The sequence below is a fragment of the Bradysia coprophila genome, unplaced genomic scaffold, assembly GCF_014529535.1.
Source record: "Bradysia coprophila strain Holo2 unplaced genomic scaffold, BU_Bcop_v1 contig_373, whole genome shotgun sequence".
Lineage (NCBI taxonomy): Eukaryota > Metazoa > Arthropoda > Insecta > Diptera > Sciaridae > Bradysia > Bradysia coprophila.
Genome location: NW_023503632.1, coordinates 1,062,264 through 1,079,553, shown reverse-complemented (window position 1 = coordinate 1,079,553; position 17,290 = coordinate 1,062,264). Strand labels below are relative to the sequence as shown.

The 17,290-nt window shown below is 38.4% G+C and overlaps 1 protein-coding gene across 1 annotated transcript; it reads left to right on the top strand.

Moving 5' to 3' along the window:
* The first annotated feature begins 1,553 nt into the window (after positions 1–1,553).
* Positions 1,554–15,559, top strand: LOC119082077. The gene is made up of 10 exons (XM_037191417.1): positions 1,554–2,643; positions 2,707–2,970; positions 3,053–3,198; positions 11,418–11,828; positions 11,888–12,161; positions 12,225–12,366; positions 12,429–12,524; positions 13,512–13,589; positions 13,649–13,782; positions 13,848–15,559. The coding sequence occupies exons 1-10, from the start codon at positions 1,824–1,826 to the stop codon at positions 15,458–15,460; spliced, it is 3,978 nt and encodes a 1,325-aa protein (XP_037047312.1). The 5' UTR covers positions 1,554–1,823; the 3' UTR covers positions 15,461–15,559.
* Positions 15,560–17,290: the final 1,731 nt, after the last annotated feature.

Genomic DNA, 17,290 nt, shown 5'->3' with positions numbered 1-17,290 from the left:
AATATGACTCGTGTAGATTACGGCCCTCGCTTCGCTCTACACAGTCGTAAATTTTTTACAATATTCTCTTTGATTTATTTAATTCCACGTATTTAAAAAAATCTTCAGAAATTAGTTGAGATAATGCATCCTATATTGTCTGCAAAAATTTAACTTTTTTATTAAAATTTCTTACACTTTTAATGCATTTTGCTGGCGTAAGATGTGGTTGTAAAGGGAGTAAAAAGCTACCTACTTGATAAATGACAAACAACTTGATATGTCAACTATCAAGTTGTTAGTCAACTATCAAGTTGTTAGTCAACTATCAAGTTGTTAGTCAACTATCAAGTTGTTGGTCAACTATCAAATTTGATAGTCAACTATCAAGATGTTAGTAGTACACTAGCAAGAGATGTTTAGTTTACACGTTAAAAGATGGGCATCGAATGATGAAATTATTCTTCCCACAAGTTTCATGCACGTCGAAAACAAACATATATGATTTACCCACACTACCAAACCATCAAAGTAATCTTTTTTAATTGGAGCTACGATCAACAGTATAAAATCCCTCTTTTCTCTGTTAGCTTCCAGATCCTTAGACCTACATAGCCCATCTTCGAACTTAGCTTCGGGATTTTAATTCCACGTATTTAAATAAAAATAATCATCCAAATTGGTTAAAAATTACTCAAGTTATCGTCCCCTCAACGATTTTTTGTTACGAATATGCTATTGGCACCGGGTGCCAATAGTCTCTTTATAGTACTGTGGCTAATGACACCTGGTGTCAATAGTATCTTTATTATACTGTGGCTAATGGCACCAGGTGTCAATAGTCTCTTTATTATACTAATGCTAATCGCACCCGGTGCCATTAGCCACAGTATTATAAAGAGACTATTGGCACCTGGTGCCATTAGCCACAGCATTATAAATAGACTATTGGCACCCGGAAAAATTTAAATTTCAATAAAAAATCCGAATATTTTGAAAACTCTCTTCCTTTTTGTTACCCACATTTAACGTTTTTACAGCATTTCATACATTTTCAATCACAGTGAACCTTTTTGTTACCCACATTGTTCGGTATTTTCTGGTGTAAGACCCTGACTTTCAGTCAAGGGAATAATACATGTCATATGCTTGCCGTCTGTAACTGGTTAATTTATGTTCCAGGAGGTAGAACTCATGGCTTACATTGTAACTCTAGGTGCGACGCGAAGGGGACCTAATTCAAATTTTTCTTTTGTTCATCTGTTAAGTTTGACATGAGAACAAAGCGAAAATTAGAATTAGGTCTCTTTAGTACTGTAGCTGCGGTAAGGATTCGCTTTTCTGTTTTCTTTGCCCCTCCTGTAATATCTGCTTCATATACAGACAAAGTAGAGTGAAGGTCCAAAGCATAAAATCGCTGATTGGAGATTTCAAATTGACTGAACAGAAAAAATCAATTTCAAATCTCCGCCTTAATCTACGTTACCATACTTAGCGATTTCAACGCCGTGGCCGCCGTATCGGTTTTGCACCTTTTGCATTTACGACGCTAACAAGCAGATCGTAGTCTAGGTGTCGTTAGTGTTCCCCGATCGTAGTTGTCAAGTGTGTTATTAAATTTTTCGATTGATTTTTGATATTGACCCGATACTCTTAAGCGGAATAGAATCGATAATGCTATCCTTAACAACGAAAATAATTGTGTCCGACGAGGTTCGTCGTAAAATTTAATGCAATGCTGAGTGAACTATCGATATTCCGAAAATATTAAGCAACATGCTCCATGTCTAATTGGACACAACACACAATCACGATCGCAAGTATTAATCGTCTGTAGTAACAAAATGTTTCCGCCAATTCCACCGCTTATCAATGTTGATATGATTTATCAATATCAACCGAATCCGTACGTGGGTTTATTCAATCCGGCTCCAGCGATAATTCAACAGATTCCGCAACAGAACCCCTTCCTCAGTCAACTAATCCATACACAGCAACAAATCATCAACAGTCAAATCCTTCAAAATGTATCAATGTTCGCCCAGCAACATCAACATCAACAACAACATCACCAGCAGCACGAACAGCAGCTACAGATATTAGCATCACAATCCTCATTGCCCACATCTAGCACAACCGAAATCAACGACAACGATCTCACATCGTTTCAGCAGCAGGACACGAATTTCGGTGACAAAATCAAATTTGCCACCTGGAATGTTCGTGGCGCCGTGGAAATGGACAAACGGAATGCCATCGATAGATGTCTGAGTGAGAAAATGGTTCAAATTGCATGCATCCAAGAGACCAAATTACAAATGAACCAGCTGGAGACGGCCAACTATCGGTGGAATTTAATAAATCGAAAAAACGACCACAGCATTCACTGTGGCACAGCGATACTAGTCAAACACAGCTTCAGAGGGGCCGTGACCAATTTTGAAGCGGTTACCGGGAACATTTTCTCGTGCTTTGTACGTTCCAAAGATGCGACCATTTTAGTGATATCGGCCCATTTGACGGACGAGCTCGGCACGGAAGTGGAATTCGAAAGACTGAAGAATTTTCTTAAATTGTACGAATCACTGCCGGTAATTATTTTCGGCGATTTCAATGCTCAGCTGGGCAAATTGGATCTGGCGAGCTCGGATCAAGTTTTCATGGGTGAGTCCATCTGTCGATTTTGTTTGAAATCTCCTTTGAGCCATTTCTCTCTCACTGCACCAGGACGATTTCTGTACCACGACAAGTGCAACTATAACGGCCGGCTGTTGAAAGATCTCGCCGCGGAAGCAAAATTATTTATCAAAAACACGTTCCGATCGAACAAGGTCTACAAATGGAAAATGATATTGACGACGTGTCGACTGAAGGATAAAACCAGTACAACTAAAGCGGTTGAAGCTCAAACGGATCATATTCTGACCAGTCGAGATGGCATTGTGTTTGTGCGAATGTTACGCGGCTACTATCGCAATAACATTAAGACAGGTGTGTACACGAACACTTTAACGAGATGTCGAAGGTCATTGCGCGACTAACCCAATTCAATCTAAAAATGTCTTAATTTCAGATCACAAAATGATTGTGGCTGATATTGAAATAAGGAATAGAGAAAGTGGTGCGAACGAGAACGTAATTGATTTGTCGTTGGACGATGATGTTCCTGGTAATTCTCACGATGTGGATAAGCGGTACGGTGACGATAGGATGAATCAGGTAAGAAAGGGTTTACTTCTACTGTAACTGTTGAACGTTCGTTCCGAAAATCTTGTCAAGAGTCGTTAGGACTTAAGTTAAACTAATGTCTAATAACAAAGCGATTCTTCGTTGCAATCACAATTGATTCAATAGCTAAACGTTTACAGACAAATCGTTCTAACGTAACTATTTGTGCACACACTACGTTTCAGCGTAATGAGACCCATGAGAAGTGAATCTGTCCCGACTGTCCCATGGCTCGGATCTACATTTAAATGCAGTGAAGAGATTGCGTTTTGATGAGATGACAGTTCGGGTGAGAAAATGTTTATTTTCTCACCTGTTGTTTCTCCTGTGGGGTAAACAAGACAGAGGAATTCGTTCGAAAAACGACCTACCGAAATCGGACGCATTTTCCAGCAAATTTTTGTATGTGTGCCCAGATAAGGATTGGTCCCCTGAAGCCAAAAATGCTTTTGAGTGAGAGGTGGTCGAAAACCTAAAATATACATTTTTCTTACGGCGTCGTCACCGTACAAAGTCGTGTGAGGTACCAAGGTAATTACATGTACTGTCGGGGCAAATAGTGTCTTGCTGGGTTTCAAATTCATCCAGACTGAGTGAGACTGAGTTAAAAGTTCGGTAAGAATGCGACAAATTTCGGCGAGATTCTAATGGTTGGAGTGTAGCGGGAAAGTTACAGAAAACCCAAAAAACTTTTTCCCTGATTGCTACTGGTCTTGAGTTTCTAATTACACTTCTAATGCATGTATAGTGACACGATGATAGTACTTGTGAAGTGTGTATTTAAGGCTTACGTCTATTCAAAGATCTATGAACATCGAAAAGATTTGATCAAAAAATGTTTTTTCTGGTCCATGTATGGCTGCTTTTCCGTCGATAAAAGCGGTGATTCACGTCACGCACTGATGAAAAATTAAGTGTTCACCTCGCTTCGCTCTGGCCACAAACTTTCGCTCTTGTTGGAAATTACTATTTTCTCCCCTTGTTAAACGTGTAGCATACGCCAAAGGAATCTTGCGATAACTTAAAAAGCAATTGAAATCCAAAGAGGACTTAACGTATTATGGCAATAAATAAACGTAAACGTAAAATGGTTGATGGTTCCAATACTATAAATGTTTACAGACTTCTCTGCTAATTCTTTGAGTGACTTTTGAATATGACTAAAACATTTACATTGCGTTGCTTAATCATGTCCGGAGCGATAGCGGAGGACTTGACGCAGTCTAACCCCCAAAAAAAGAACGAAGAAAGACGCGGCAACTATGTATAGCCAAACATTTCAGTTTTTGCCCTTTGGACTTTATCACCACAAAATCTATCATATTCTCGCTTCAAATACAAGCAAAACGAGCTATCACTCGACTATGTAGGTTTAAAATTGCCGGAGATACATGATACATCGTTTTGAAGTTGGTTATTTTTCTTAGAAAATGCACCAAATTGACTTTTTCCAAACAATCAAAATCTTTCAACTTACTCTGTATGTTTCTGTCTATCTGTCTATCTATCGACGGTCGATCTCGGAAACTAGTCAGCCGATCTCCATGAAATTTTGCAGGAGCCTCAGGGTGGGCATAAAATGAAAATATGATACGCCACTACCCCAGGAAAAATCATAATTTTGTTTTATTGGCCTCGAAGTGGTTTCTGAGTGTGGTTTTCGAGCGTTGGGAACGCGTTTTCGGCTGTAGCTCAGCTGTATTGAAACCTACTGAGGCGTAAGACCCATCAAATGAAAGGTATTCGCCACACAAATCGAACAAAAAAATAATTAGAAAAATTGGTGCAGATCCGGTTGAGCTAGAGTGGTCAGAGTGACCAAATTTTGAGCTACTGGAGCGTAGGATGAAAGGACTAATATTTTTTGGCTTATGAGATATAGAGAGTTACTTTCTTCGGCAAAGTCTCAGAGTTTTACGAGTAGAACATAGGGGCATATCAGGGCTTATTATTGGGAATTTCAGTTCTCAAAATTCTAAAAATTCTTAAATAATTCTAAAATTTCTCAAAATTCTTAAAAATTCTTAAAAAATTCTTAAAATTCATAAAAATTCTTAAAAATTCTTAAAAATTCTTAAAAATTCTTAAAAAATTCCTAAAAAATTCTTTAAAAAAATTCAAAAATATTTTGCATTTAATGTGAAAGTCAGGGTTTTATGACAGAAAATAACCTTAATGTACATAACGCTAAGTTCAATGTGATGAAATGATTGAAAATGTGCTACATTGGCGTAAAACGTTAAATACAGAAAACGTGCGTACACTTGCTGCCGCGATAACTTAAGTAATTCTTTATAGGGATTCTTTGAAAAAACAGCCTACCGAAATCGGTCGCATTTTTTATATGTGGAATTTTTTATATGTGCCTAGAACGGACTTCAACCCTAGAAGCCAAAAGCACTTTCAAAAAAATTCTTCGAAGCTTGTGTGGCTGGTGAAAGGTGATCAAAAACTAAAAACTTGCACTTTTCTTACAAAAGTTTCTCCAGTTACACGAGCCGTGTGGCGCGTCATTAGAAAGGTAATCACATGTACTGTTTATAGAGATATGGATTTAGGTAGTCTGTGGTTTGGAGGTACATGGGTCTTAGTTCATTCGGTGAGTTTTAAAAGTAAGTTTAAGCATGGATGTACATGACATTAATTATTTTCTGGTGGTTCCGACCAGTGGGTAGTTAAGTTTGAAGATTGGATTTTTATTGGACTATTGGATATTCTTAAAAGAATTTTTCCCATGCTTAAAAAGCTTATGAAAGGGAATATTTGAACGAGCGTAAATATTGCGACCAGAGCGAAGCGAGGGCAGTAATTCACACGATTTAGGTAAGAAATATGCCATCTTTCTAGCGCTTTTTAGTAGACTCATTTTTATTGGGTGTAAAACATCGCTCGCTGAACCTTCAACTCAGAGCTCTCTTTGTTTCTTCAGAAAATTAAATTAATTTTGAGTTTTCTAAACGGCCAGTGAAAATAAAAGAGATACACAATCAATGATGTAGCAAATAGACCATTATTGTATCGCTTTTTCATCTGACTATAATTTTGTGTTCTTAAAAACACCAGCTTATTCAAAAATAGTAAGAAAACTGGGACTGCAATTATTGGAAAAGTTAGTGAGTCAAGGGAGATGGGGCCTAGTTTCAAACTCAAAACTGTCTTTACATTAATTAATGGTTTTTTGTCGCTTTGACAATGCTTTCATTTGAGCATTATGTCCAGCTCGTTTAAGATATGTCGCCACTATGTCAGAGCGACTTCATCAGTCGAAATCGTATCAGACACAACTTCATGAGATAAAATTGAATTTTGAATTGTTCGATTTTATAATCGTAATTGACAATTAAAAATTGACTTAGATACGTAAATTTGCATGAACTTAATTTTTTACAGCAAAAACAACCAAATTCTTAAAAAATTCTTAAAAATTCTTAAAAATTCCTAAAAATTCTTAAAAATTCCTAAAAATTCTTTAAATTCTCAAAAATTCTTTAAAATTCTTAAAAAATTCTTAAAAAATTTCCAATAATAAGCCCTGGGGCATATGTGAAAAATGCCGAATGTTAGAAATGAGTGGGTCAATTAGGGTTTTAGAGTTATTTTGTGAATGGTGGCAGATAGAGAGTTACTTTCTTCGGCAAAGTCTCAGAGTTTTATGAGTAGAACAGAGGGGCATATGTGAAAAATGTCAAAAATTGGAAATGGGTGAGTCAATTAGAGTTTTAGAGCTATTTCTTGAATGCGGTTGCAGATAGAGTTACTTTCTTCGTCCAATTTTCAAATTTCGTCAAATTTTCGAATTTCGTCCAATTTTCGAATTTCGTCCAATTTTCGATTTTCGTCAAATTTTCAAATTTCGTCAAATTTTTGAATTTTGTCAAATTTCGTCAAATTTTCGATTTTCGATTTCTGTCAAATTTTCGATTTTCGTCAAATTTTTGAATTAGAGCTGTAAACTGTTATAAGAAGCAGTGTTGACTACACTTCTAAAACGACTGATATCCCAACAAAAATCTCTATCGCTAAAGTTGACGCTTTCAGCTTCGTTACACAAAAATTAAATTTTACACCCAATTAGTTCAAACAAACTGGCTTAGTTTTTCTCATCATCTACCAAATAATTTTTACCAAAAAAAATTTGACTGGAAACAACAAAAATTTTACCAAAAAAATCTGCGTCGCATGTGGCAGATAAATTTTCCTGCAGGTCTGTTCCTGAACATCTGCCACTTTGCGACGCAGATTTTTTGGCAAAATTTCGAAAAGTTTTAAAGGCCAGCTTATGCGGCGTCAACACCTCTACCAATGACCATAATTTCAGATAAATGCGTTACGTATTCTTGGTGATATGCAACAAAAACTATTTTGGTCACCCTCGCGCAGTACATTTTTTCATGATTTCTGGCGTGAAAACATAATTATTTCGAGGATTTTTTTTTTGTTGCAAATGACTCAGGAGGATCACCTGAATCGATTACTGTGTACCCGCCGAAAATCGCTGATGGCTTGTTTTCATGTTTCATACAACTTGGTTGAAGTTTTGGCGAATTGACTCTTAATCTCAGCCTCGTTTGTCGTGCTAAGTGAAATAGTATTTTTCCTAATGCGCGTTAAGAGGCTTTTTAGCGAACCCGATTACAGCACGAGCCGGAGGACTCGTTCGCTATTTCCACCGTCATTAGGAAAAATGTGTTTTTCTAAACGACGTGGGAAATTCTTAACGATGCTAAAAGGCTCTTATATACTACATGCGTCGAAAACTGTACTTTTCATGTTTTAATGATGAGGGGTCAATTTTGTGATACTAGTTGAAATCACGAGAGTGTTTTTAAGCAAAGAGCTTTGGAAACTGTTAATTATGCAACTACACGAGTCAAAATAACAGTTTCCAGACCGAGTTGCTTCAATACCACAAAATTGAGTTCGCGAGTATCAAAACATTGCCCCTGAATTACTACCAGCATCCAATGTATGCTACTTTATACGTGTCCCTGGGAGAAGTGGGTTGGCCTGTAGAGGCGCAACTTTTTTTTATAGTACTTCTTTCTCTGCAGCTTATTTTCATGTGAACCAACTTCCCATTTGTCATTACAAAACGAATGTCACCATATGAAGTTGGTTCACATGAAAATAAGCGCAGTGACAGCAGTATTTTTATGACAGAATGTACTAAAATAAGGGAAAACTCTATTTCGCAACAAGTGACGAAAAGTACTTTCCGTTGCCTTTATTGCGAAAAACGTTGTATAGAACTCGATAATAAATGCCTACGGCCTCGAGTGACAATCTTCACATCTAGTGCCTAAAAAAAATTTATCACTCGGTTGTATAAATAACTATTACATTTCTTCTCAGTTTCCAAACATCATTCTCCTCTAGGGAATGTCGTTGTTATGTACGTGTACATGCAATTAACAATTTCCATGGGGGCCCGAAAATGCATATATTGAACAATTTCCAAGCGAGTTTTTGTGTGTTTATTGACCTCGGCTTCGCCTCGAATCAAGAAAATTCCCACGACAACTCTACTTTTCATCTTTTTATCCCTAGTCGGGTAAAAAGTATTCGAGGCGAAGCCGTGGTCAATAAACACACGAAATTGAGACTTTTCGTCGTTTTATCCCGACTTACGTAATGGATTTTACATGCTGAGAGCGTGTCGAAAGAAGTTAAGAAAAAAAAAAATTGGGAAAATTCGGAATTTCGTTTTTGTTACGTTGCCTTTTTCATATAAACTTCGTAGCCGATCTCAATTTGTGTGTCCCCGCCTTCGTGATCAACTCAGAGTTAATGCAAGATTTTGACTAATGGTTAGTGAAAGTAATTAGAACTGGTACAATAATTATCAGAAATCGTAAACCATATAGGAGAATGATGTTTAGAAACTAAGAAGAAATGTAATAGAGTTTTCCCGTATTTTAGTACATTCTGTCATAAAATTACTGCTGTCACTGCGCTTATTTTCATGTGAACCAACTTCACTGCTGTGACATTTCATAGGAATGAATCAATGTGAAGATGTTTCACAAAAAAATAGAATAAAATAGTAAGAATGAAGTACTATAAAAACATAGCTAACGCCGACCCGTACGAAACACCTATTCGTATCAAAAGCCTTTACTGTGAAACTCTTCATTTCTTTTACTTCATTCTCTACCGAAAAGCTATTCGCCCTTTAAAATCACTTACATTATCTTTCTTTGCCTTGTTATCATATACAAGAAAATTGCCGGAGGCAATTTAGACAGCCCCGTACGAAGTCAACTTTCATAAATTCCTATTTGAACAGCTATATATCGCTATATTTACCTATATTTTCCTATAAATAAACATTACACATAATATATGCTATTATATACCTCTATATGCCTGTATATAGCTCAATATAGGTGAATATAGACATATATAGATGTCTATATATGGAATGCCTGAAACACCCCACACACATAACAAATTATTTCTATGTTAACAGAAACACTCTAAGTACCATTTTTCCCAAGATATATCACTTTTAATAAAATCCAATATGGCCACCGGCAGCCATTTTGTTAGGAGACCGGAAATTTTACCGACGCTTTACATTCGTTAATACCTTTCAAACAAAAAAAATGCATGAAATTCGGTCAAAATTTACTCGAGATATTGACAAAATACTCCACGCTCACTGTACGGCCGAGTAGCCAGATAAGAGCTCACTCCAAGAGACCTAGCTCACGCTCTGGTCAACCGAATTTCATAAACTTTTTTTTCCCTGATTGGTACAATACCTATCTAATATAGCAAAAACAGACGAAATATGTTCAAATTTGGTCGACCTACAAGCAAAAACTGCTTCGCGCCCTGTACCTGGTTCACACCAAGTGGTTTAACTCACGAGTCGGTCACCCGATTTCCAAAAACTTTTTTTTGTCGATTGGTATTGTAAATACCTTTTATTTGACGTATCACTTATAAGTGCAGCTTTTAAATGTCCGGAGATATCGTCGAAAAACACTTAGGCACTTATTGGGCCCCAGCTCAGGAGGGGTCGACCCAAAATCGCCCATCTTCGAACTTAGCCTTTTTTATTGACATTACCAAACGGGAAACAAAAGTATCTTAGAAATCGGGTGTGTTTTACTCAAGTTATCGTGCAGACAGACAGACGGACAGACAGACGGACGGACGTACATTTTTTTTCGCTGATTTGGCATCTATGGACAACCACAATAGGTTTCCCCTTACTCAGGGAATCCAATACGACGTGTTACAAACGTATGCGTAAACCTATAAGACCCCAGTACTTCGTACGGGTCTAAAAATGTGGCGCCTCTACAGGCCAACCGACTAGGCGAATTGGAATGAAATTAAATTTGAAAAGAAAAGTTTGGTTCACGGATGGGGACTGTACCCACAATCTTCAACTTGCCGGGCTGATGCTCTAACCATAAACCTAATTTAATGCAAGAGGCGGAAAATCAGAAAAAAAATTGCCCTCATTTTGCGCCCGAAGCATGTAAAAAAAAAAGTTCTTGCTCGTTGCGCAAGTAACGATTTTGTTTCCTTTCAACATTTGAAAATGTATTCGAGTAACCCTGTGTTCACCGCAACAACACCACTGCATAACTCTAATTTGACAGTTCGATTGTAATATGGTGGATGTTGTCATTAGATTCTTGCATATTTCTTAAGAACACATAAAACTTGGAAATTAAAGGTTTAACGCAATTATTGATGAGATTAGGAAGTGCTGTGCTGAAGTACCGAAAATTCTGTTTCCATTAGAATTGAAGTGGAAAAGCGGTGTGTGTACGGTGATTCCGTGATTCTGAAATGCAAATTGTGTGTCAACGTATGTGAGCTAAGGTGAATGTGAAACAGTAGAAATTGCTGATTGTCTTGTGTGTCGGGTTGCAGAAATTCTATGAACGCAATCGAAAATTTACCGACGGCTTCTGATAATTTGTTTGATTAAAGACTGACTGTACCGTCGCTTCCATTTTTGTATCTTTCCGTTTGTTAACATTTTCGAACGGTTCAAACTGTTATACTCTGTTCGCCTACTGTCGTTCCTTCGGTGTAATCATAACAAATAACCAGCACGCCTGTGGTATCTTCCCATTTTGTCAATATTCCTGAGAAGCTCAGCAACTACCTTATCCTGGAAAATTTAATAGATTTCATCGGCGCCCCTAGATTCTACTGGATCTCCTAACCGAAATATTCTTTTCCAGGATTCTACGCGTGATAATCAGTACACACGAAAAGAGCTCCTGTTACGCGAAAAGTTGGGCCGATGTGGCGAAGGTCTAACCAATGATCAGTCCAACACCAAACCAAACACAGTGAGCCAGAACCACGTTGAAAACGACAACTTAAAAGTGATCAAATCCAACAAAATGCAAATCTCTCCCGGTGAGCCGGTTCCGCCCGGTTTCGAAGATTTGGTGAAACCGGTGGCCGAACTGCAGGTGATACTCAGCAAATATCGTACATCGCCGATGCTCGGATTGGAATACGTGATTGAATTGATTATGGGCGATAGGCGGCCACGCACCTACCATTGTGCATTGTGCGATTTAATTTGTGATACCAAAGATATTATCGATCACATCAAGAGCTATGAACATCGATGCAAATACCTGGTAGGTTTCGAGACGTTTTTATCTCCTCCATTTTGTTCATGATCTTCAACTACACACAGGAAAAACATTTCTCAACGGTCATGGTGTCTCTGTCTCAATACCGACACCATAAAAGTGCAAAGAATGTCCTGGCTGGTGTTGTTGAAGCTGTATGCGATTCTATAGAAGATGCATACGGTCGCATGGTGCCTAGTGTCTTCGAAAACAACGATTATACGACCAACAGAGCCATGTATATGAAACGATTGGCTGGTGAGCGTCATTTCGACGAAAAATCTGGTTCGACTTTTGTTGGTGTAGTTGATCACAAAGCCATCCAAAGTGCATTCGAAAGTAAAATCGAAATTTTTTTGGCCAATAGATTCCGTTGACGCTAATGCCCGTTTACGATTACAGAACTTGCTGAGACTACGAAAAATAAAGCAATGAACGTGGTGGCCAAACGGCCTCGTGTTGACACGACAAGAGGAAAACGCAGTAGCTTCGATTCGATTTCTAGCAGTGATAGTGTGACTGCGTCATTCAAGCGTAAGATCAGGTACGAATCTGTCGAATTGTTTCTTGAAACTGAAACTCACGTGCCCCATTTTGTTTAAGTAGCAGTTCAACGAAAGCAGTCGATTCGATTGAGGTCGAGCAAATCAATCTCGATTTGATAAGTAGTGACAGTGACGATGATTCCAGTGCAAGGAGAAGGTAATTTCGGTCAATTTTTACAAAATTTATGCGTAACTCATATGGGGTATGGAGTCATACCTAGTGTCTCCCAAAATGAAGCAGTTGAAATGATTGGGCAGTATTATCCTGACAGGCCAACTGTTGCTTCAAGACCAAGAGTAGTTTCACGAAAATTACATTTCAATTTTTGCTTGCTCCTTATCATCACATCCATCCAACCATCAGATAAAAAAATCCAAAATTTCAACAATACCGTTAGTTCGTTAAGATTAGGGTTGATCAGGGAGGCGCGGGAAAAGTAGGAAAATATACACGCAGTAAGGGCAACAGATCGCAAACCAATGACTGGTTTTCTAGCCACCTTTCATTCGATGTATCGATTTGGAGCAAAAATTCCGAGATACATTTGTGAAAAACAAGCAAAACACTCTATTTTGACCTGTTTTGCGTGCTTTCTTGGCAGTAGCTACTGATCCACGACTCTAATATTTGACAAATTTCAATGTTATGATTTGTCTCGCCAATACCTTTCATTTGACGTATTGATCATCAGTTTTGACCAGACACTCGCGAAGATATACGCCGACAACCTATCAATTCCTTGAATCTGACTCCACATTTCTCTCGCTGTTTTGCAGCATAAGAAGTCAAGCTTTGGCCAGCTTTTTTGCAAACGGTTAGGCTGGCACTCAAAGACATGTGAACAAAGTAAAGCCTGCAAATTATCTCCAGAATGAGTTTCAAAACAGCCTGAGTTTCATCCTATTTCCAGCCAGAAAAACAGCGTTGTTGTTGTAAAACTTATTCTGGTCACCACTTTGGTGTTTCAACGTCTTTGAACGGCGTATTTTCCTAATTTTCCTCATTTCCCGCACCTTCTTACACAAACAAAATTCATCAAAAACCGGCTGTTCCATTGCGTCTTATGCAATTTATTTGACTTTCTGATTATTTTCGCTTCTAATTGTTTTCTGATATCTGACAAGAACTTCCTTCATTTCACAGAAAAAATTCGAGTTCCCGCCGATCGTCCAGTTATGTAAGAGATGATGAAACGGAAGACCACAAATACGAACGATACCGGTAAGGGCACTTCGACCAGAAATCGGAAAGAGAAAATTCAGACTCAAATCTCGTTTCAGAGCTATGACAGAAAAGGCCGTCAGAAATGCAACGAATTTATTGCAAGAATACGAAAAGTATCCCGAAAAGCATCCAATGTATCCCAGCGAATGGAAACGGTATTGGACAAGACGTAGCAAGGAACTTGAAGCAGGTAAATGAAAGAACAACAAAATTCATCCAACCCGGCGGAAATTCCAACCAATTGTTTGTCTACAGCTGGCAGAGATCCATCGAAATTCGACTTCTCACCGGAATGGTCAAAATATTGGCTCCGTCGACTGAGGGAATTGTACGAAGACGAAATTGCTCTGAAGAAATTCGAAATTCGTAAGAAACTCAACCTGTCTGCGGATTACTATCCACGGTCGTCATCCTACAGCTACAACGATCCGGCGGCACCGTCATCATCATCGTCGTACCGTTATGACAAAGAGGAAACTAGGATGCAAACGCAGTACTCAACGGAAACGGTTAGTGAAGACAACGCTGATGATGAACCATTGACGGTTATATCGGTGTTGCGACTATTGGCCGCTCTGGAGGATCAGTTAGGGTCCACATTGGGAAAGAAAGTGCTGGACTTGCTTTCAAAGGCTGTACATTTGGAGAAATTGAAAGCGAATTTGGCTGACGACGTATTGATGAATGAGGAGAACAGTGTGCTTCTGGATACGGTGAAGGAAAAGCTGAAGGGTTTGATCATAGCGAAAATCGTCAACAATCAGCAAATCAACGCTGTTCGCCGAGCAATACGAAATGTCGAGTCCATCGTTGCGATAATCGACAAGAAAATATCGGTGACTAAAGTTAAGGACGAACCTACTCCCAGCGACAAGAAAGAGGTGAGCAACGACAGATCATGGACGGAGCATCCGAAACCTTCACCAACGGAAAGTGAACGGAGACACGAAAGTCTTTTCGAAGTTAGTAAACAAATTGCGACTGCGTTCCTCATTCAAAAAATGAAAATTTCTAAGGAGCGTCTGGAGGAACTCACCGCAAACTATGCCAGTCAATCGAGAGATTCGTCGGAAACACCATATCTGTATGGTGTGCGTATGAGCCAAAGCGAATTCGATTATTCGGCAAGAACAGAACCGTCGCATTCCTCATCGCACTCTCAATCATCGTCTCACTCGCAGCCATTGTCTCACGCACCTGCACCACAACAGCCTCATAGTAAACCACAAAGTTTAATGGAGGGCGGAACGGGTTTTGCGTTCAATTTGTTCAACAGAAGTATGAGAAATGCCAACAAAATGGACAATTCGACCGTCAATGCATCGAGTGGCAGAAACTTTTCGAATCGATCCAACAACGCAGGCGACACATATCCACAGCACCATGCGTCAATGAACATCGGGAATTCCAATCAATGCAACCAAAATTTCCGATCTTCAGAGCCGTTCAACCAACAAAACTTCAATCAGCCTCAACAAAACAACACTAATCACCAGCATCAGCGTTTCCAGCAGCAAAACGCGTCAACAAATTCTCATCAACAGCCACAAAGTTCATCGAACAAAAACAACAATTTCCACCAAGCCAACCGAAGGAAGCCAAATCACATGTCGATATGGGAGTCCGACGAAATGATGACAACAAATCAGTCGCAAGGATTCGACCAAAAGACCAACAATTCCATTTGGGAAACGAATCCGATGCAAAGCCAGAATCAGCAACAATTCAACCAGGGATCATCCTATCAACCGAACCCGAAGCAACAACAGCAATCTCATTACAATAATTTTTATCAGCAGAATCAGCAGCCGATCTGGGATAATCAATTTTCACAACAGCAAAACAACCGGAATAGCCGACGCCATTAGCTTAATCATACTTGCATAGGTCACTTGATTATTTTCTGTACAAAAGCCGCGCGTGAATTTTACTGAATTATATTGATAATGATATAGAGTTGGATTACACCATGAGCGTTTCAATGGGTGTCGTTGACCCTTCCGTATATTATCTGACTAATCAATGCTGGTAAGTATAGCGAACTCACTTCAACGTAAAAAAATTTACATAAAACATTAGAACGACGAGACTAGGATAGTTCAATACGACATTATGCGGCATCGAGGGTTTCATTTAGCTCAATGTCATATGAAGATAAGGTATGGTTCAAAAAACAGACAATTTTTTGGGATCTCAGTAGCTTCGTTGAAAACTCATGAAAAACAGGATATAGAGATCCGGCCCAGCGGAAATGACCAGCAATCGAGAAATGACCAGAAACTGGGAAATCGGTGAGGTGAGTATACAACGCGAAGCGAATCTATAGATCTTGTGTAGGAAAATAGAAAAAAGCCTTGTCATTGAACTGTAATTGTGATCAAACAAAAATTTCAGATAATCGATTTTGTTCGTTTCATTTTCGAAACATTGAAATCGTGTAGCTTTTGTCAAATACATTTCAAATGAACAGAATGCAAACGCCTGAACGTTTACTATCCATTTTTTTTGCTCTGGCTATTCGTCGTGATAAGCACATTTTCATTTATTCCTAAGTCTGACTTCACAGTTCTCCGTTTTCATTCCGTTTTGCCTCCGTGTACGTGACAGTTGACATTTGAGACAATTTAGCGCATGATATTCTTTGAAATATCAACAGCCATGTACACGGAGGCAAAACGGAGAACTGTGAGGCGGGACCTATTTTAAGGGACTTAATTTCAGTGTATGTTGGGCAGCTGCAAAAATTTGGTCACTTTCAGGGTATGTTGGGCAACTGGAAAAAGTTGGTCACTTTCGGTGTACGTTGGGCAGCTGGAAATATTTGGTCACTTTCGGGTAGCTGATTTTTGTCAATTTTTCAAATTTCCTCAAATTTTCAAATTCGTCAAATTTTTGAATTTTGTCTAATTTTCGATTTTTGTCAAACTTTCAAATTTCGTTAAATTTTCGATTTTCGTCAAATTTTCAAATTTCGTCCAATTTTCGATTTGCGTCAAATTAGCGAATTTCGTCAAATTTTCGAATTTCGTCAAATTTTCAAATTTCGTCAAATTTTCGAATTTCGTCAAATTTTCGAATTTCGTCAAATTTTCGAGTTTCGTCAAATATTTTAATTAGAACTGTTCTCAAAAGCAGCGTTGACTACACTTCTAAAACGACTGATATCCCAACAAAAATCTCTTCGAGAAAAGTGTGACGCAGTCTTTGAGGTACAATTTCTAAAATGAATGATATCGCTAGAGTTGACGCTTTCAGCTTCGTTACACAAAAATTAAATTTTACACCCAATTAGTTCAAACAAACTGGCTTAGTTTTTCTCTCAAAAAATGTGACTGGAAACAACCAAAATTTTACCAAAAAAATCTGCATGTGGCAGATAAATTTTCTTGCTGGTCTGTTCCTGATAATCTGCCACTTTGCGACGCAGACTTTTTTTTGGTAAAATTTTCGTTCACTGACAAAAAAGTTTCGAAACGCTCACCTGTCGCAGGTAACTTTGTCTCCAGGTAATCTACATTATCTTCCGCAGCTGTATTTTTTGTATGGGGCGCTACAGCTGTGGCAGCTATTGTAGATTACCTGGAGACAAAGTTACCTGCAACAGCTGAGTTTTTCGAAACTTTTTTGTCATTGTTGTTTCCAGTCAATTTTTTTTTGGTAAAAATTATTTGGTAGATGATGAGAAAAACTAAGCCAGC

Bases quoted from the DNA above. Each gene is read 5' to 3' on its own strand.
- LOC119082077 (XM_037191417.1), top strand. From the start codon at position 1,824: ATGTTTCCGCCAATTCCACCGCTTATCAATGTTGATATGATTTATCAA. The intron at 2,644-2,706 runs GTGAGTCCATCT...TCACTGCACCAG, and splicing joins CTCGGATCAAGTTTTCATGG to GACGATTTCTGTACCACGAC. The intron at 3,199-11,417 runs GTAAGAAAGGGT...ATTCTTTTCCAG, and splicing joins GTGACGATAGGATGAATCAG to GATTCTACGCGTGATAATCA.